This window comes from Hylobates moloch, unplaced genomic scaffold (assembly GCF_009828535.3).
Source record: "Hylobates moloch isolate HMO894 unplaced genomic scaffold, HMol_V3 SCAFFOLD_22, whole genome shotgun sequence".
NCBI lineage: Eukaryota > Metazoa > Chordata > Mammalia > Primates > Hylobatidae > Hylobates > Hylobates moloch.
The window spans coordinates 47,643,012-47,664,071 of record NW_026652297.1 but is presented as its reverse complement, the minus strand read 5'-3'; the positions used below and the strand labels follow the sequence as shown (position 1 = coordinate 47,664,071).

Genomic DNA, 21,060 nt, shown 5'->3' with positions numbered 1-21,060 from the left:
ATCCGCCCACCTGGCCACCAAAAGTGCTGGGATTATAGGCATGAGCTACTGTGTGCAGCCTTAAAGAACTTTTATCTAGAATACATAACTTTCAAAATCAATAATAGAAAAATAAACCCAATAAAAATGGGAAACAATTTGAACAATAATTTCATCAAAATATATATATATATGGCAAGTAAGAACATGAAATGTTCATCAAGAGGGATGAACATTAATACCACAAGATATCATTATATACCATTAGAGTGGCTAAAATGAAACAGACTGACCAAATCAAAACCACAGTAATACCAGTTCACACCTGCTGGAATGACTAGAATAAAACAGATGGACCCAAGTATTGGCAAGGATGTGAAGGAGCTGAAAGTCTCCCACACTGCTGTTGCGAATGTAAAATATACAACCAGATCATAATATAGTTTGGTGGTTTGTAAAAAATGGCCGGTGTGGTGGCTCACATCTGTAATCCCAGCACTTCAGGAGGCCAAAGTGTATAGATTACCTGAAATCAGGAGTTTGAGACCAGCCTGGCCAACATAGTAAAACTCTGTCTCTACTAAAAAAATACAAAAATTAGCTGAGTGTGGTGGCAGCCTCCTGTTATCCTAGCTATTCAGGAGGCTGAGGCAGGAGAATCGCTTGAACCCGGGAAGCGGAGGTTGCAGTAAGCCAAGATCTCGCCACTGCACTCCAGCCTGGGTGACATAGTTAAGCATAGGCTCGGCACAGTGGCTGAGGCCTGTAATCCCAGAATTTTGGGAGGCTGAGGCGGGTGTATCACAAGGTCAGGAGATCGAGACCATCCTGGCCAACATGGTGAAACCCCTTCTCTACTGAAAATACAAAAATTAGCCGGGCGTGGTGACACATGCCTGTAATCCCAGCTATTCGGGAGGCCGAAGCAGGAGAATCACTTGAATCCAGGAGGCAGAGCTTGCAATGAGCCGAGATCGCGCCACTGCACTCCAGCCTGGCAACAGAGCGAGACTCCGTCTCAAAAAAAAAAATTAAAAAAAAAATTAAGCATATGACCTAGCCATTCCACTCCTAGGTGTTTACCCAAGAGCAATGAAAGCACATGTTCATAGGAATGCTTGTAAACAAACATTTAAAACAACTTTATTTGTAACAGCCCCAAAACTGGAAACAACTCAAATGTCTACCACCGGCAAATGCATAGATTGTGCCTTCATAGTAGTACCCATACAATGGATCCTACTCAGCAGTTAAAAGAAATGAACTATGGGTGTATACGGCATGGATAAATTTCTTTCTTTTTTTTTTTTTTTGATACGTAGTCTTGCTCTGTCACCCAGGCTGGAGTGCAGTGGCGCGATCTCGGCTCACTGCAAGCTCCGCCTCCCGAGTTCAAGCCATTCTCCTGCCTCATCCTCCCGAGTAGCTGGGACTACAGGTGCCCGCCAGCACGCCCGGCTAAATTTTTTGTATTTTTAGTAGAGACGGAGTTTCACTGTGTTAGCCAGGATGGTCTCGATCTCCTGACCTCGTGGTGATCCGCCCTCCTCGGCCTCCCAAAGTGCTGGGATTACAGGTGTGAGCCACCGTGCCTGGCTTGCATGGATGAATTTCAAAATAATTATGTTGAGTAAAAGAAGCCAGACAAAATGAGTACATACTATATGATTCCACTTACATAAAATTATAGACTATGCCAAATAATCTAGTGACAGGAAGCAGATAAATCATTGCCCGGAAATGGGGGTGAGTATATGGGAGCTTGGAGGGACTAGAGGAATGACAAAGGGGCCTGAGCAAACCTTAACTAGGAGTATGAACAGTTCATCACCACACACACGTGTATTCATATTTTGGACAATATCCTTAAAATATAGTCCCCCAAGCTGGGCACGGTGGCTCACCTGTAATCTTAGGACTTTGGGAGGTTGAGGCAGGCAGATCCCTTGAGTTTAAGAGTTTTGAGACCAGCCTGGGTAACATGGGGAGACCCCATCTCTACTAAAAATACAAAAATTAGCCAGGAGTGGTGGCACATGCCTTAATCCCAGCTATTCGGGAGGCTGAGGCAGGAGAATCTCTTGAACATGGGAGATGGAGGTTGCAGTGAGCCGAGATCATGCCACTGGACTGCAGCCTGGGCAACAGAGTGAGACTCTGTCTCAAAAAAAAAAAAAAAGGGAGGGGGGTGGGCCGGGTGCAGTGGCTCAAGCCTGTAATCCCAGCACAGCACTTTGGAAGGCCAAGGCGGGCAGATCATGAGGTCAGGAGATGGAGACCATCCTGGCTAACCCAGTGAAACCCCGTCTCTCCTAAAAATACAAAAAAATTAGTCGGGCGTGGTGGCGGGTGCCAGTACTCCCAGCTACTCGGGAGGCTGAGGCGGGAGAATGGTGTGAACCCAGGGGGCAGAGCTTGCAGTGAGCTGAGATCACACCACTGCACTCCAGGCTGGGCAACAGAGCAAGACTCCATCTAAGAAACAAGCCAGATGTGGTGGTGCACACCTATAGTCCTAACTACTCAGGAGGCTAAGGCAGGAGGATTGCTTGAGCCCGAGAGTTTGAAGTTGCAGTGAGCAGTGTTTGCGCCACTGCACTCCAGCTTGGGTGACAGAATGAGACCCTGTCTTATGAATAAATAAAGTCCCCCAAATTAGGCACCAGAGTACTTAACATTTTATATGTAACTTTTTTTTTGAGACTGAGTCTCCCTCTCGCCCAAGCTGGGATTCAATGGCGTGGTCTCGGCTCACTGCAACCTCCACCTCCTGGTTTCAAGCGATTCTCCCACCTCAGTCTCCCAAGTAGCTGGGACTACAGGCGTGTGCCACCACACCCGGCTAATTTTTGTATTTTTAGTAGACGGGGTTTCACTATGTTGGCCAGGCTGGTCTTGAACTCCTGACCTTGTGATCCACCTGCCTCGGCCTCTCAAAGTGCTAGGATTACAGGTGTGAGCCACCGTGCCTGGTCGACATTTTATATATAACTTTTTTATAGCTTATGTTACGTGCAATTAGATACCTACCAAAAGAAGTATGAGTGTTACTTGTGGCTTCGAACCTACCAGATTTCTGTGTAGTTTCTACCTCAGGTTTTGTTCACACTGAAGTCATGTACCTGACTGTTGTGCACAGTGAACGTGCTTGGCATAGAAGTCAGAAAATGGGGAAAGATTTTACCTCAAGAAGTATGGTCCTCATAGCAGACATTTTCCTTCGAGTCCAGAGTGGCAGCTGTGTAACCTGGTCATCCTACCACTGAGATTTGCAGTGTATTCTGTCACCCCATGGACCTGGTCTTGTCCATGACAGTTTTGACAAATAAGAGACGTGATGCCATGTGGTTTCCAAGGCTGGGTATAAGAAGCTGCGAAGCATTCACCTGAGTCTCTTAGGACTCTTGCTCTAGGGAAAGCTGGCTGCGTGGAATAACTCACCCAGCCATCTTGTGAGAAAACCCAAACAAGTCCTGGCATGATGCTGTGTGGAAATGTCCAATGTGCCTTGGAGGTGCCATCCATATCAGCCCGGGTGCCAGGCATGTGGGAGAGCAAGTCTTCAGATGACTCTGGCCTCACACGTCATCTAACCTAACCACACCCAAATGGCAGATCCCATCTGAGAACAGCAGAGCCTGAGCCTGTCTCCAGACTCAGGAGGGATAGTAATAGGTTGTTTGAAGACCCTAGGTTTTGGAATGGTTTGTGATACAGCAATAGATAATCAGAACAGTAGCAAAAATGTATTTAAGGCAAACCTGGCAGGTCTTTGGCTGGGGAACACTTCTTTTTACAGGGTTTTGCTCTGTTGCCCAAGCTGGAGTGCAGTGGCACGATCTTGGCTCACTTGCAGCCTCGACCTCCTGGGCTCAAGTGATCCTCCTGCTGAGTAGCTGGGACTACATTTGTGCATCACCATAACTTCCACTGTGAACTTTAATGCTTAATTAATATGGGTATCTCCAAGCAAATGAGTAAAGAAAACTTGTATTTATTTTTCTGACATTAAACTGGGTACTATTTTGGCTAAATGTATACTAGTTTTATTTTGCTGCTAACTTCACTTTGGAACTAACAAGTTGTTATTTAATGTAAATATAATCAACTTCCATTCTGCTACTACCATTTTAAATAACACCAGAGATGCCAGATTTCCATGATTAGGGGAAAGCTGGGGGAAAAGGATAAATTGTAAGGATCTAAGAAGGTAGGAAAAGTGCATTTATTGCCTAAATAGGGTGTCAACAATGCTTTACATTGTGACCTTAAGTTATCACAAAGAATACTATACTCTCTGTGGCAAAATCATGGCAACGTGCTAGCTCTAGAGAGAAGCAGCCAGTTTCATTTTTATCCTCAAAGGCTAATCAGCTTACAAACATAAAGTACCAGCCTAAATCAACATGAAATCTACCACCAGTACTGGAAAAACCCCAAATAATACTCCTGACTTACGCTCACTGCAACCTCCGCCTCCTGGGTTCAGCAATTCTCCTGCCTCAGCCTCCCAAGTAGTTGGGACTACAGGTGCATGCTACCATGCCCAGCTAATTTTTGGATTATTTATTTACTTACTTATTTATTTATTTATTGAGATGGAGTCTCACTCTGTCACCCAGGCTGGAGTGCAGCAGCGCAATCTCGGCTCACTGCAACCTCCGTCTCCTGGGTTTAAGTAATTCTCCTACCTCAGCCTACTGAGTAGCTGGGATTACAGATGCTGCCACCAAGCCCGGCTAATTTTTGCATTTTTAGTAGAGACAGGGTTTCACCACATTGGCCAGGCTGGTCTTGAACTCCTGACCTCAGGTAATCCGCCAGCCTCGGCCTCTCGAAGTGTTGGGATTACAGGCATGAACCACCGCACCTGGCCAATTGTATTTTTAGTAGAGATGGGGTTTCACCGTGTTGGCCAGGCTGGTCTTGAACTCCCGACCTCAGGTGATCTGCCTGTCTTGGCTTCCCAAAGTGATGGGATGACAGGAATGTGCCACCGCTCCCAGCCAGTGACATAATCTTTAAATTGATAGGACATAATGGCAAGTCTCAAAGGTGAGTGGAAGAATATCACCAATTATGAAGTACATTTGTCAGAGTTTAAGAGCAGAAAAAAGAAATCTAGGCTGAATTTTTATACAAGTCTTTATTTACAACTTGTTTAACAACTGTACACTTTTTGCAGCCTTGAAAACATTTTTGTACTTGAATGGGAAAATATAGTTTGACCAAATCTTAACTTTATTCTTCATATACATATATTATATGCATACATATAAACACATACATATAATTAATACCATAACAAGTTGGCAGTCATAAAATTAAAATGAGTAAGTGATATCAAAAGGAAATACAAGATTTCAAAAACACTAAAAATCCATCTTCTGGTGGTTTCCTGGACTTTATGTTTTTGTGATTTTAGTTGAAATTTCTTACTGAGGCTCTTTAACAAGTCATTCACCTCAGAAAAACAGCACGAAAACCCACCAATCTCAACACATAGTAAATGGTTGGAAAACTCAGTAAACAGGTGGAAAAATGCTTGGACATCATTATGTACAACACTGCTAAATCTGTATTTCATTTTTGAAGTGAGAAGTTCCAAGTCCGATGTGGACATCGTTTTTAGATTATAATGACAAAGAATGAAATTGTGAAAAATGTAAATTCAATATTCAATCAGAAATAAGAATATACCTAGCAATATCCTTTTTGCAAAGACTAAAATGCAAGGTGGATTACTACAATGTCAAATATGAAACTAACAACAATTCACAGAACAATCAATAGTACTTAAGACATGAATATAAGGCTTCAGAGGTGGGGCTGTACTCAATGCAACTCCAGCTCCAATGTACTAAGGTTTCATCCAGCTCATCTAAAAAGTTTTAAAAATACTACAGGGGAAAAAAAAAGCCTCTTTCTATCCCCAAATTTTTTGATATAATTTATTAATCAAACTAAGGCAAATTATTATTAGATATGTTTGAATTTTTCTATTCATTTCATAATCAAAAATTGAGTGTTGTAAATGGTGGGCAATTGTCAAAACCTGAAAACTGCAAAACAAGATAAACCTAGAAATTATTTTCTAAGTACAAAGCATTCTGAATTACACAGAACCTGTAAACAGCAAAGTTCATGACAGCGATGATATTTTAGCGCATTTGAATTATAAATAACTAAGGCTGTTAAAAAATAAAAGATTTGGGCCGGGCACAGTGGCTCATGCCTGTAATCCCAGCACTTTGGGAGGCCAACGCGGGCAGATCACGAGATCAAGAGATCGAGATCATCCTGGCCAACAAGGTGAAATCCCGTCTCTACTAAAAATACAAAAATCAGCTGGGTGTGGGGGCGTGTGCCTGTAGTCCCAGTTACTTGGGAGGCTGAGGCAGGAGAATAGCTTGAACCCGGGAGGCGGAGGTTGCAGTGAGGCGAGATCGTGCCACTGCTCCAGCCTGCTGACAGAGTGAGACTCCGTCTCAAAAAAAATAAAGAAAGAAAGAAAAGATTGCTGTTAAAAATATTACAAGGCCCCCAAATCACTGATTGGCATTTGTGTACAGTCATTTCTTGTATTTAGAGTAAAATGCTATTTCTTATTTCAAGCATATTGAAAACGTCCCTTAACTAATATGAATCACTACAGAACACATACTAAAGTAGGTCACCAAGAAGATAATAAACTGAAGTCACACCACTTACTCATCTGTACTTGAACTACAATAAGAATTTCATCATAACTTGCTTGGAATTCGACACTGCTGGATCAAGTCTGTTGCTTGATTACAAAAACTTAAAGAGAAAGAAGAAAGCATCAAGACTTCCTAACAAAATAATTCTAAGCACCAAGCTGACTCAAAAGGATTATGGTTAGTCCCTTATTTCCATTAAAAAATTTAGACATGTTACTATAGATCCATTTAGTTATGTTAAGCACTTTAGTAACAGGCCAAGTAAATTAATACATATTTTAAATGTTTTCATTAGCTAAGTCACTGGAATAGTAAATGCCTCATACATAAAACTTAACTTGATTCATAATACAAGTTAATAAGAGCAGGAAGTTATGAAGATAAACAAAAAAATTGTTTGCATCTTGATGTACCTTTAAGGTGGACTTTCAGGGGAAATGTTTAAGGGACAGAAACAAAAAAAAAACTGTTGGCAATGTTCATTAGATCTATATAAATTTAAAAGGAAGGATATCATGAAATGTATCAATCTTTATTTGAAATAAGCATTCATATCAATTTGCCTGATAAATGTTAACTATATAGCATCAATTTATATTATATATTTTTTTAGAGACAGGGGTCTTGCTTTGCCACCCAGGCTGGAGTGCAGTCAGGTGTGATCAGACCGTACCGCAGCCTGAACCTCCTGGGCTTAAGCGATCCTCCTGCCTCGACCTCTGGAGTAGCTGGGACTACAGGCATGAGCTACCATGCCCAGCTAATATCAATTTAAAAAGAGTACATAAAAAGGGAAAAAACACTGAAGATATTAAGAAATGATTTATAAAATGATTTTATCACTTGAAAAATAAGGTATTGAGAATCTGTTCTTAGAAAAATATATACTGAAGACTAGCTTAAAGGAATGGGGTTTTGATTTTTTCCAAGGTCTTTAAAAAGGATTGGTATTAATTTTTATAAGAGAAAAACTTCCTCTAAGTATGGTGGTAAAATCTCAGAGTTGTCATAAGTTACTTCACTGCCTTTATTTTGTCCTTATTTTCTCTCTGGGCAATAAAAGTGCTGTTGAATAGCATTTTCGGCAATACTGGAAATGTTCTATACCTGTACTGTCTGATAGGTAACCACTATCCACATGTGACTGTGGAACACCTGAAATGTGGCTAGGCCACTGAGAAACTATAGTTTTAATTTTACTTAATTTTAACTGTCACATATGGCTACTGAATAATCTACTCTTATCTAGGTTAACAAGAAGACAATGGAAGTTAAGATACTTAGAGACTTAATCATTCAACAATTAATTAGTGGAAGACATTCAGAACATTGTATTTCATCCTTATGTGTTATGTTTCACTTTTAATTTTTTAATTTGGGAGAGAAAAACAGCAGTCCTTTCCCTCAAAGGCCAGGGTCTAGACTTCTCTATTCCAGCGTTGCTCTCTTCTAGATGAGCTTCTTATGCAAAGCAGGTCAGTAGAACAGGGGGTAAGGTAGAAGAGAAACGTTTTGTACTTTAAAAGCACGTCTCTCATCTACAAACAGAACAAAACAAATGCCAGAATGTTCTCATAAGCAAATCTCTCTATTCTTTGGCAGTAATTGTGTCCATATTTACGTAATGTAATAAACAAGTATTTCAGTATTTTTGAACTATGATTTGAATATTAATATACTCAAGTTACAAATGTAGAAGTCCTGGCTCCTAAAGAAAGTCTCTCGGTAGACAAGCTGAAAACTTTGCTATATATGAATGTAAGAATTTGGCCAAGTTCACTGGGTATGGTAGCTCACGCCTATAATCCCAGCACTTTGGGAGGCTGAGGCGGGTGGATTACCTGAGGTCAGGAGTTCAAAATCAGCCTAGCCGATATGGCGAAACCCTCTCTTTACTAAAAATACAAAAATTAGTTGGGCGTGGTGGTGGGCACCTGTAATCCTAGCTACTCGGGAGGCTGAGGTGGAAGAATCACTTGAAACCGGGAGGTGGAGGCTGCAGTGAGCCAAGATTGTGCCACTGCACTCCAGCCTGGGCAAGAGAGTGAGACTCCATCTCAAAAGAAAAAAAAAGAAAAAAGAAAACAGCCAAGTTCAGAAAATCTATCTGTTACAGGGGAACTCAGAATGCTTTTGCAGCCTGCCATCTTTAGTGCCTGCCTTTTCAGTCACCTCTTCCCCACCATTTTCCTGATCTTCTGACTTGACAGCTCCCCGGAACTCGGCTTTCCTGTCTTTTAGGTACATGCAGTGACGGAGGCACTGGTGAAGTTAGGGGCAATCTGCAGGTTTGTGTTTCAGGAGGCAGGCAAACCAAAGGCAAGAACATCTTCTGATTAACTGTAAGATGGGATAATTTTTATGAATACAACTTCAGAAAGCATCAAGTTTCAAGGGTGTTTGCGTTTGAAAGGATCTGGCTTCTAAGTATTACATTATAAAAGAGTCTTCTTAAGGAGACATGTAAAAAGTAACTCATACCCAGTAGCTCCAACCCAGCTTCCAACAGATTTCTAGACTCAGACCTTTAGATTCCTGACTATAACAGAAAATGCCAGAAAGGTAGAGGGGAAGAGGGAAAGTAATGATCTAATATTAGTAAAGTGCTACAAATTTTGCAGTAAAATATACTACATAAATGACTAGAAGTAACAGTAAATAATATTAAGATACTATATAAAGACTATATATTAAGACACTAAATAAAATAAACACGCTATAGAATGTACATGGAGTAATCACTACCCATGGGTTGACAAATACACCAGAATAAACACAAGTCCTTTTTATTAATTTTACAACATAACTGCTAAAGTAATTATTTTCCTTCATAAAGTTAGTTACCACTCGAGTGGTAATGCCTACCTGGAAGTCTCCCATGTAAAGCCTCAACATGCTTTGGTAGTCCTCTTTCTCTCAAGTAGGAGTTGCTTTTCTCATGATACCTAATTCCTCCTCTAAGCTCTAAGTAGATATAATTCGGATTTGATAGTCCCATGGGCCCAAACTTTGAGGCCGTGGACACCTCTGATTTCACCTTTATCAGGTACATAATGGCGCAATGTTGAATATACTTTAAAAATGTCTACTTTTGCCTTCATTTAAAACAAAACTGTGTGGGGCTACTGTGTGTAAATAAGAGGGACATAAAATTGAGCCTATGGCTTGCAAACTAGATAAGGCAGATCTAAATAACACCAAGCTGGTCATGATCTTCAGCCACCGCAGATTTCTTCTCGTCTCATCAAATCATAGTATCCTTGGCGACCTAAAATCACTTTCTCAGCTTTAGCCAAACAGTCTCAAAATGAAAATAAGTGTTCTTCTCTTTACTAATAAACATATACAACTACATTATGCGCCTAGTTAATACTCAATGAAGGGAAGGACAATTAGAAAATAAATTAGATATTTGTTTACTCTTTTACTGAATAATCATGTAATACAGAGGATTTTAGGCAAACTATTGCTTTGGGAACATCTGTTTAGATAATGCAAATTTTCATTGTATTAGGACTTCCCTCTGCCTGCATATTTGTTTATAATTAGGCTATTTCTTATCCCAATGATCCACTGCACTTTCTAGGAATGAATTTGCCTTAATAGCCTTCCATTACGTTTTTAGGTTTCTATACTCATGCAAACACACACAGCATGCAAACCGAGTCTTACAGAGTATTACTGGAAATTATAAGAAAACAGAAAACTTCTGAAGAGACATCAAGTAATTCCTGATCTATATCTATATATTTGTCTATCACAGGAAAACATTTATAACCCCCCACAATCACCAAAACTCATATACTTGCCATAATTAGGTTCAGGTCTCTTGTTTCTCAAACAAATGTCTCTTTCTCTATCATTTCAGTGCAATGTGGAGAATCCAAGGATGCTCATGTTTTAAGTCAACATTAATTAAATATGTTTTGTAAGTTTCTATAGTCATAAAGATAATACATGTGAATTGGTTTGATAAAAGGCTATTTAAAAAATAAAATCATCTATACACACTTCCCCAGAAAATCATCAGTGATTTAAAAGAGATGGATGCCACCCCATTTGTGCTGCCCCTTGTTTTCTAGAAAGGAAGCTAAATATTAATACTTTGGTAGTTTGAGGGATTGGGTGGAAATTAGCTCGTTAGCAGCATATTATGTTATGTTTTTTAGTCTTCTGGGAACTGAACAGCATTTGCTGCAAAACTTTAGACCACTTCTGTGCTAAAACTAGACAATAAAACATTTTCAACAAAAGGAATATACACCAATTATTATTTAAATATTCTTTATAGATAGAAAATAAAAAATTAGACGACAGATACATTGAGAATAGCCTTCTTCATAGAAAAAACTTCATGATATAAAACATTCAAATCACTATTATAGTTATCAAGAATAAGCTCTGAAACCTCCTTCTAAATGTAATGAAACTAGGTTGGATAATTACCAAAAGAAACTGCCATTTTGACAGAATTATAGGAAGACAGATTATCCTTATTGAATGGAAAATCCTTCTAATTTATAAAAATGAAAAAATAGAAAAAAAGATAAAATAATTTTCAAAGATTCTGACATCCCATTTTATTTTGCTCAGAATAGTCTTTCATCCTACTGTATGGTATCACACAGGCTTCACTGTTAAGAAGTACAATGCTAGATCAGTTTGACGGCCACTGCTAGGCAAAGAATCCCTTCATAATATAAGAATAAAAACTCAAAATATTCTCCTACAGTTTCATGAATAGACAACAAAAAGCACTTTGTCTTCATGTTGCTATTTTGCCCTCAGCAAAAAGCAAGACACCAAGCACTTTCCTCTCACTTTAGAAACAAAGATGTTCTTATCCATGTGGCTGTAAACTAGCTTGGTTTCCACTAGCTGTGGGTTGTGGATGCTTTTTCAGATAAATCACACACGATCCAACTGGGGATAACTGGAGTTATCCTGGAGTCAGAGATCTAGATAATAGGAGACTAAATGCAGAGTTAAGAGAATTTTTAGAAGTAATTTAGATTTTTGTTTCAAGATAATTCTTATATTGGGATAAAGACTTCCAAGTTTTTAACATGCTGTTATCATTAAAACAACAGGTGAATTTTTGTGAGGGAGCAAGAGAGGCTGAAAAATATTTCAAACGATTACTTAGCAAACAAGAATAAACCAAACTGCTACTTTCGAAAAGGAGATAGGAGGCTGGCGCAGTAACGCATGCCTGTAATCCCAGCACTTTGGGAGGCCAAGGTGGGCGGATCATCTGAGGTCAGGAGTTGGAGACCAGCCTGGACAACATGGTGAAACCCCGTCTCTTTGTATTTTGTAAAAATCCAGAAATTAGCTGGGCGTGGTGGCAGATACCTGTAATCCCAGCTACTAGGGAGGATGAGGCAGGAGAATTGCTTGAACCTGGTAGGCAGAGTTTGCAGTAAGCCAGGATCGTGCCTCTGTACTCCAGCCTCGGGGAGGGGAGGCGAAGGGAAAGGAGGGGAGGGGACGGAAGGAAGAAAGGAAGGAGAAAAGAAAAGAAAAGAGAAAAGGAAGGAAGGAAGGAAGGAAGGAAGGAAGGAAGGAAGGAAGGAGAGATAGCAAAGTGGCTCATCAATAAAATGTATATTTTCTTCAACCTAGCTCATCTTTCACTTAACAATCACTCACTACTGATCTATTTGCACAACACAGATTTTCATTCTTCTGTGAGAACTACTGGAATATACAGGCTGATGTTTCTTTTCTTTTTTTTTGAGATGGAGTCTCACTCTGTGGCCCAGGCTGGAGTACAGTGGCACAATCTCGGCTTACTGCAACCTCCACCTCCTAGGTTCACGTGATTCTCCTGCCTCAGCCTCCCGAGTAGCTGGGATCACAGGCTCCTGCCACCATGCCTGGCTAATACTGCATTTTTAATAGAGATGGGGTTTCACCATATTAGCCAGGCTGGTCTTGAACTCCTGACCTCAGGTGATCCACCCACCTTGGCCTCCCAAAGTGCTGGGATTACAGGCATGAGCCACCGCACCTGGCCACAGGCTGATGTTTCTGACTGGATAACATTTAGCTTAATTTTGTACAGTTGAGCTTTTATTATATTAACAATAAAACCTCAACAAAATTACAGACAGCAATTTCATCCTTATTATAGACTAATAATCTAATTAAAACACTTATATCAGGTTAAGGATGTCTAATAGAAATGTCAATCTTGGTAAATTTTGGAACATGGGGTCTTTAGGGACTTCTTTTTCTGCATTACTATCAAATAGACAAATGGTAAAAGATATGATGGAGTTTTTCAAAGTTCTTTAAAAATATGTACAACTGTATACTTGATTCTCTTTTCAGATATTATACACTACTATACAAATTTCTAAAATACACACTGTGGAACATAAATTCTAGGTTTTAATACTCTTTAGTTCTTTACTTTGTATTTTCTCACCCTGGTTAGAAGGAAAACAGAAAATGATCTTCCTGTTTATAAGACTTCAGACACTGTGGTGACAGCGTGCTCCAACCCAACACAGTAACCCTGTACTTGCTCCATGCTGGTGCCCGGACAAGCTCCACTGCACAAGCCAACATGGCCCCAGGAAGGTGCTGTATGCGGGAGTTTGTAAAAATACAGCACAGCATCACTCACGATGAGGCAAAGCTCCTACTGTCTTTAAATTTCCAGATAGACCATACAACATCACAAATCTCCTGAGGAATCATTAATCATTATTAGAGAAACGGAAATGTCATAAACCCTATCCAAATCTGGACACCGGACATGGAGTCGCCACCGTTAGAGCTAAATTTTATTCTTGGCTTTCTGATACCTAAAGTATATTCAGAAGCTATTTTTTTTTTTTTTTTTTACAACAGGCTGTTTTGTTTTTAAACATCATAAAATGTTTAGAAATATAATTTCTCCTATGTAATGAAACTAATATACTAAATTTTATAGGTACAGTAAAGGAGAATGAAAATTATAAATGTAAGCCGGGCGCGGTGGCTCACGCCTATAATCCCAGCACTCTGGGAGGCTGAGGCGGGTGGATCACGAGGTCAGGAGATCGAGACCATTCTGGCTAACATGGTGAAACCCCGTCTCTACTAAAAAATACAAAAAACTAGCCGGGTGTAGTGGCGGGCGCCTGTAGTCCCCACTACTCAAGAGGCTGAGGCAGGAGAATGGTGTGAACCCGGGAGGCGGAGCTTGCAGTGAGCTGAGATCGCGCCACTGCACTCCAGCCTGGGCGACAGAGCGAGACTCCGTCTCAAAAAAAAAAAAAATAAAGAAAAGAAAATTATAAATGTAAACATCAAAATAATAGCATACAACAGATGCTGAAGAAAAGTCAGAAGTACGACTGGGCGCGGTGGCTTGTGCCTGTAATCTTAGCACTTTGGGAGGCCGAGGTGGGTAGATCACGAGGTCAGGAGTTTGAGACCAGCCTGGCCAACATGGTGAAACACCATCTCTACTAAATCACAAAAATTAGCCAGGCATGGTGGTGGGCACCTGTAATCCCAGCTACTCCGGAGGCTGAGGCAGGAGAATTGCTTGAACCCAGGAGGCGGAGGCTGCAGTGAGCCGAGATCGCGCCACGGCACTACAGCCTGGGTGACGAACAAGGCTCCATCTCAGGGGAAAAAGAAAAGTCAGAAGTAAAACTCCCCTCTAAAAGCCTGGCACCTTTCCAACCCAGATAGAGAAAAAATATCTGGGTAGGTGGATGGGTAGGAGATTAGGACTGGGGCTGTAAATAGAAAATGAAAATGAAAACCTCTCATCTCACAGAACAAAATTCATTCAGTGAGTAGTTCACAGACTGTTTTTTTGTTTGTTTGTTTTTTCTTGAGACGGAGGGAGTTTCATTCTTGTCGCCAGGCTGGGGTGCAATGGCACCATCTCGGCTCACTGCAACCTCTGCCTCCCAGGTTCAAGCAATTCTCCTGCCTCACCCTCCCAAGTAGCTGGGACTACAGGCACACACCAACACGTCTGGCTAATTTTTTGTATTTTTAGTAGAGACGGAGTTTCACTATGTCGGACAGGCTGGTCTGGAAGTCCTGACCTCAGGTGATGCACCTGTCTCAGCCTCCCAAAGTGCTGGGATTATAGGCGTGAGCCACTGCGCCTGACTCTTGTTTTCATCCATCATATTCTGCAGGTACAATTTTCCCAAAATTTTAACTTACCGAGGTTAGTGCTCATATCCCAATTTGATTGATTGATTGATTGATTGAGACAGAGTCTCACTCTGTCACCCAGGCTGGAATGCAGTGGTGCGATCTCAGCTCACTGCAGTCTCTGGCTCCTGTGTTCAAGTGACTCTCCTGCCTCAGCCTACCAAGTAGCTGGGATTACAGCCACATGCCACCATGCCCAGCTAATTTTTGTAATTTAGTAGAGATGGGGTTTCACCATGTTGGCCAGGCTGGTCTCAAACTCCTGACCTCAAGTGATCCACCCCCGCCTAGGTCTCCCAAATGGTGGGATTACAGGCGTGAGGCACCAGGTCTGGCCCCAATTTGCTTTAAAAATAGTTGGATCTTCAGGCTATTTGTGAAATATGGGTAGAGGTAAGAATCGTCTGAAAGTTTTTTATCTTTTACTTTGGAAACTTTCCAGGTGATCAGGTCTGCGTAGCCTCCTGAAGCCCTACAGCAGTTCTACTCATGGCTATCTCCATTTATCCCCAGCTTTTGCTGCTTTGTGGTCTTGTCAGGCAGAAGCATTCATGCTGTGCTCAGACTTCTGTACTTAACGTAAAAAATTAGCACAATATATGGCTCCACTTCCGTGTATACTCCAGTATCTTTCTTCGACTATGGCTTCTGAGGACAAACAAATACTACTGATGTTTAGGTCATCTTTCTTATTAAAAAGTAAGAAAGAATTTAAAAATCAAACACTTGAATATGGTTTCTGAAAATTCTTAATTACATTTAGCTTGATTTGAGGTTACTTATTCGTATTTAACATAAAGAACTAAATGAAACCTGAACTTGCAAATAGCAAGTACATGAGAAAACATTCTCCTATATTAAGTGATCTAACCTAAAAATAAACAAAAAATACCATGACCTAATTTCAGAAATTTTTTGCTTTCAAAAAATGGGCTATATTCCAAGAAAAAAGACTTAAATATAATTTGGGACCAAATACATAAGTCAATATGGAAAGTTAGAAGGCATTTCATTTTTAAATGAATGATATTTCACACTTATATAGCACCTTATATATACAAAGTGCTTTACAATGATTACTCGACAGCCCATTCATCAATGTAAATAAATGTGGTTTACAGTCTGTTAACAAATGTAAGCACTTTGAGGCAACCAAATACCCAAGAAAATCTATTTAGTAACAAATTCCTGGACTAGCAGATAGATGTGAGAAAAAACATAAAGAGGTCTGCCATAATATAACATACAAGAAGTTACTAACGTTAGTGACTGATATTAAGATGTTAAGTGTTAGGAATTGTTAAAAAATGGAAGGGTTTATATTAAAGAACAAGTAAAACAAATGGGGCATAAGTCAACAAACAGCCCAAAAATAAGACTACCAATAACTTAACTTGTACATATATGAAAGATAACTCTTTTAGATGTGGAAAGCAATTGAAGGTATGTCAACCACATTGCTAGACAATGATCCTCAGTTACTAAGATATTCCAAAAGAACAAGAAATTAATGCAGTGCCTGATTTTTTTTCTTTTGTAATTTATCCCAAAATAACCTCACCAAACATTCACTTCTGCCAGCAAACAAGATGGCAGGAAATAATGAAATTTTATGTATTTATGTTTTAAAAATAGTCTCCAAATCTTTGGACAAATTTAATTTCCTATAAAACAATGTGAAAACTCATTTTTTCCTCAAATAATTCTACCAGGTGCCTTAGGGAAGATATGATTAGCAACTCTGCCAATGTATTCACGTCTTTGCAAAAAGAACACTTGTCAACCATTTTGTATAGTAAATATGCAAGTTATTTGAACTGTACTTGGAAAACAATTGAAAACACAGATTAATACATCATAAAAAGATTAATTCCCTTTAAACAAAGACATTCTTATAAAGCATGGTAACACACAGGCACAATAAAGAATATAAATTGTATATCAATTATTGGCAGAAAATCTAATTCATTACAAAGCCTACACCTTTGAGGAAGAGGACATTTTCATACAAAGAAAAGTATTACACTATTATACAACATTTTTAATTGAACATGTACAAATTTTTGGCACATTAAAAAGAACTGAAAGGACTACAAAAACCGAAGAAACTAAAACAAAGATATGGGAGAGAGAAAAAGTCCTCAAAATGAGAAACACTAAGTACTGACATAGAAGAGAAACAAAAAATAAGCTGGCTGAGTTTCCTGAAATGTTGTTGTGTGTAACAGAAGTATGCTGTGGGTGCAGGTATCTGTGTTTGAGGGGCACGACTTCTCTACCTTGCTGTGGCCGGCTGCACGTGGCCTGGGTATGATCTTCTGCTGCTGGTCGCTTGCCTCTGCCTCGCCAGAAACGACTGCCCTGAGCCTGTGCTTGCCAGTCTATCTTCAGCTGCCTTTTTATGCAGAGTCATTCCCTGCAACATTAAAACAAAAAAAGGATCAATGAAAAAATAGTGGAACATACTTCACAAAAGAAAATTTCATCATGCAGAATTTGTTACATTGTATCATAAAGCACAATTAGGAATGTTAATACTATTCGCTATAGATTAAAATCTCATAGAAGCATTTTAGTTCCCACAATTAGGCACAAATTTTCTTTTGGAAAAATTCAGGCTGATTTTACAATAAACAATACAGCAGATGATAGAGACAGACATTACCCATACTCAATCATACTTCCTTTCAAATTAAATGTAGAAAGTGATTTTTTTCCAGGGAAAAGAGCATGATTGGTAGCAGTTGATTCACTCCGGTGGTAGAAATCACAGGGTTTATTTAGAATGAAAAACACAAATGCTTGTGTTGTTTCTTAAGGTGGAAAGTCACACTAGGTACTGTACATACCACCATGCTGTTTTTCTTCACTTCAAGGCAGACTTGTATTCTCAAACAAATTAACAAAACTTCCTGACAGTCCACAACAGAGGGCCCAAATGAGAGAAGGGGGTCCTTCTTGAAGACAGGAGAAGGATCGCCTACTAACTTAGAAGGGAGAGGAGGCAACTGCTGGACCCACAGCATCTTAACAGGAGGGAGGAAACCTCCAGGGCACTCCCTGACTGCAGAGGAATGACAAGAATACGATAATGACACTACTTACTAAAGGCAGAAGTCTACGAGTAGATCAGGAAAAAAGCAGTTTTTTGGTACCCATTTAATAAGACAATGAAGAATCCTAGCCAGAGAAACATTAAGAACTGAGAGATGGCCAGGATCGTGGTTCATGCCTGTAACCCCAGCACTTTGGGAGGCTAAGGTGGAAAGATCACTTGAGGCTAGAAGCTCAAGACCAGCCTTAGCAAAATAACGAGAAACCCCCTCTCTAAAATAATAAAAAAATTAGCTGGGCATGATGGCATGCCCATAGTCCCAGCTACTTGGAAGGCTGAGGTGTGAGGCTCGCTTGAGCCCAGGAGGTTGAGGCTGTAGTGAGCCGTGATTACACCACTGCACTGTAGCATGGGAACAGTGCGAGAACTTGGCTCAAAAACGGTAACAACAACAAAAATGAAAGAACTGAGAGCTGTTGTTTAATCTCACCAGTGACTGAATGCAAGTAAACTGCTGGGCATAAGTAGAAGCTGGCAGCAAGGAAGAAAAAAGCAATCAAGAGGCAAAAGGAGAGCCAGGTGGAAAAGCCAAACTACGGGATATAATGAAGGATGTGCAGAAGACAGAAGGCTGGAAGATATATCACTAGCTAGTTTCTAGGGAAAACAGGTCATGGCTTTGCATTGTTTTATCTTTTTTCATTGTTTTTTTAGATGGAGTCTTGCCATGTTGCCCAGGCTGGTCTCAAACTCCTGGGTTCAAGAGATCCTCCCACCTTGGCCGCTCAAAATACTGGAATTATAGGCATGAGCCCATGCGCCCAACCTCAGCTTTGCATTTTTAATACAATTTCAGTCTAACCTATCAATCCAAATACATAATATTTTCCAAATAAGAAAAATCTAAAACATGTTTTTAAACTCAACTTGAAATCAGAGCATTTAAAGTTTTGAATAAAATTGACAAATATTTATTGGTAATCTTTAACTTATACATTTGGCTACATATATTAAAATTTGTATTTTATTTAAATATTCTCATTTTTCCACTTTCACATTTCAAGCAACTTATTCAAATTCTTCACACAGGTTAAAGACCTCAGTCTATTACAAGGGCATTCTCTGAGCTACTTAATACCTCTTCCCAGCACTCATCATTTCCATTTCCATTTAAGTTACCTGAGAAGCAGAACTTTCTGAATGTAAGCATGATGGTTTACTTATCTGAACATAACTTCTGGGAGTCTATTTGGAGTTATTCCTTCACTCTCTGAAGAGTTAAAAATTAGGACTATTCTGGCCAGGTGCGGTGGCTCACGCCTGTAATCCCAGCACTTTGGGAGGCCGAGGAGGGTGGATCATGAAGTCAGGAGATCGAGACAATCCTGGCTAAAACAGTGAAACCCCGTTTCTACTAAACAAAATACAAAAAATTAGGCAGGCGTGGTGCAGCTACTCGGGAGGCTGAGGCAAGAGAATGGCATGAACCCAGGAGTCGGAGCTTACAGTGAGCCGAGATCGTGCCACTGCACTCCAGCCTGGGTGACAGAGCAAGACTCTATTAAAAAAAAAAAAAAAAAATTAGGACTATTCTTTAGTACCACTTCACAGAATAAATCAGTCTGGCTCCATAAGAAACACAATATGTGAAGTCATAAAAATCAATCCAGAATATGAAATTATTGGGCTCAGCGGGGTGGCTCATGCCTGTAATCCAGCACTTTGGGAGGCTGAGGCGGGTGAATCACGAGGTCAGGAATTCAAGAACAGCCTGGCCAAGATGGTGAAACCCTGTCTCTACTAGAAATACAAAAATTAGCCAGGCGTGGTGGCAGGCGCCTGTCATCCCAGTTACTCGGGAGGCTAAGGCAGAGACTTGCTTGAACCCGGGAGGCGGAGGTTGCAGTGAGCCAAGATTGCACCACTGCACTCCAGCCTGGTCGACAAAGTGAGACTCCATCTCAAAAAATAATAATAGTAATATGAAATTATTAATAAGGCCTGAAATGCACAGCTCCTAGATTGCTAACACTAAGCTTCCAGGAGGACAGGGAAGAGACAGAATAGTTTAAAAGTTAGGACTAATTCCCAGAGAATTTCTTTAAATATATAGTTTTATTTTTTCTACTTTTCGAATTTTAATTTTCAAGAAATCTGTATTTGTTTTCTGAGACGCAGTCTCACTCTGTCGTCAAGGCTGGAGGGCAATGGTGTGATCTCGGCTCACTGCAACCTCTGCCTCCCGGGTTCAGGCGATTCTCCTGCCTCAGCCTCTGGAGTAGCTGGGATTACAGGCACCCGCCACCACATCCTGCTAATTTCTGTATTTTTAGTAGGGATGGGGTTTCACCATGTTGGCCAGGCTGGTCTCCAACTCCTGACCTCAGGTGACCAGCCCACCTTGGCCTCCCAAAGTGCTGGGATTACAGGTGTGAGCCACCGTGCATAACCTATATTTGTCAATAATCATATTCTAACTCTGATACGATTTCCTCTTTGGTTTTTAAATTGCAATAAAATCTTAGATATGCAGTTTTTGTTTTTCGGTTTCTTTGAGACAGAGTCTCACTCTGTCACCCAGGCTGGAGTAAAGTGGTGCAATCCCAACTTCCGCCTCCCGGGTTTAAGCGATTCTCGTGCCTCAGCCACCCGAGTAGCTGCGACTAGAGGCACGTGCCACCATGCCTGGCTAATTTTTGTATTTTTAGTAGAGATGGGGTTTCACCATGTTGTGGCCAGGCTGGTCTCAAATTCCTGACCTCAGGTGATCTGCCTGCCTCAGACTCCCAAAGTGCCAGGATTACAGGCATTAGCCACTGCACCCAGCCATAGATATGCAGTTTTGACCAAGGCAAATACAGATGTGAAAATAATATATAATGAAATTTATGAATTTTTGACAAAGATCAAATCACAGTGTTCAGAGGCCAGGGACACTAACCTTTAAGAGGCAGTATCAATTATAACTGTAAAACAAAAACAATGGTACTGTGCCAGTAACAGAGCTACAGGGTCACAGTGGGATGTTAGAAGGAATCTGGGGCTGGGCGCGGTGGCTCACACCTGTAATCCCAGTATTTGGGAGGCCGAGACAGGTGGATCACAAGGTCAGGAGTTCGAGACCAGCCTGGCCAATATGGTGAAAACCTGTCT

The 21,060-nt window shown here is 40.5% G+C and overlaps 1 protein-coding gene across 3 annotated transcripts in view; it reads right to left on the bottom strand.

Annotated features, from left to right (window-relative positions):
- Positions 1–5,106: 5,106 nt before the first annotated feature.
- The window catches only part of HOOK3 (hook microtubule tethering protein 3), a 137,562-nt gene continuing 121,608 nt past the window's right edge, over positions 5,107–21,060 (bottom strand). For 2 of the 3 annotated variants that reach the window (XM_058433737.1, XM_058433738.1), the window contains 2 exons: positions 17,132–17,268; positions 5,107–15,500 (listed from right to left, as the gene is read on the bottom strand). In XM_058433737.1, coding sequence (XP_058289720.1) covers positions 15,440–15,500; positions 17,132–17,268 — 198 coding nt within the window. In that variant the 3' untranslated portion in view covers positions 5,107–15,439. Of the gene's footprint in view, positions 17,269–21,060 lie in introns of all 3 variants that reach the window. The other variant, XM_032144079.2, reaches the window with a different exon arrangement.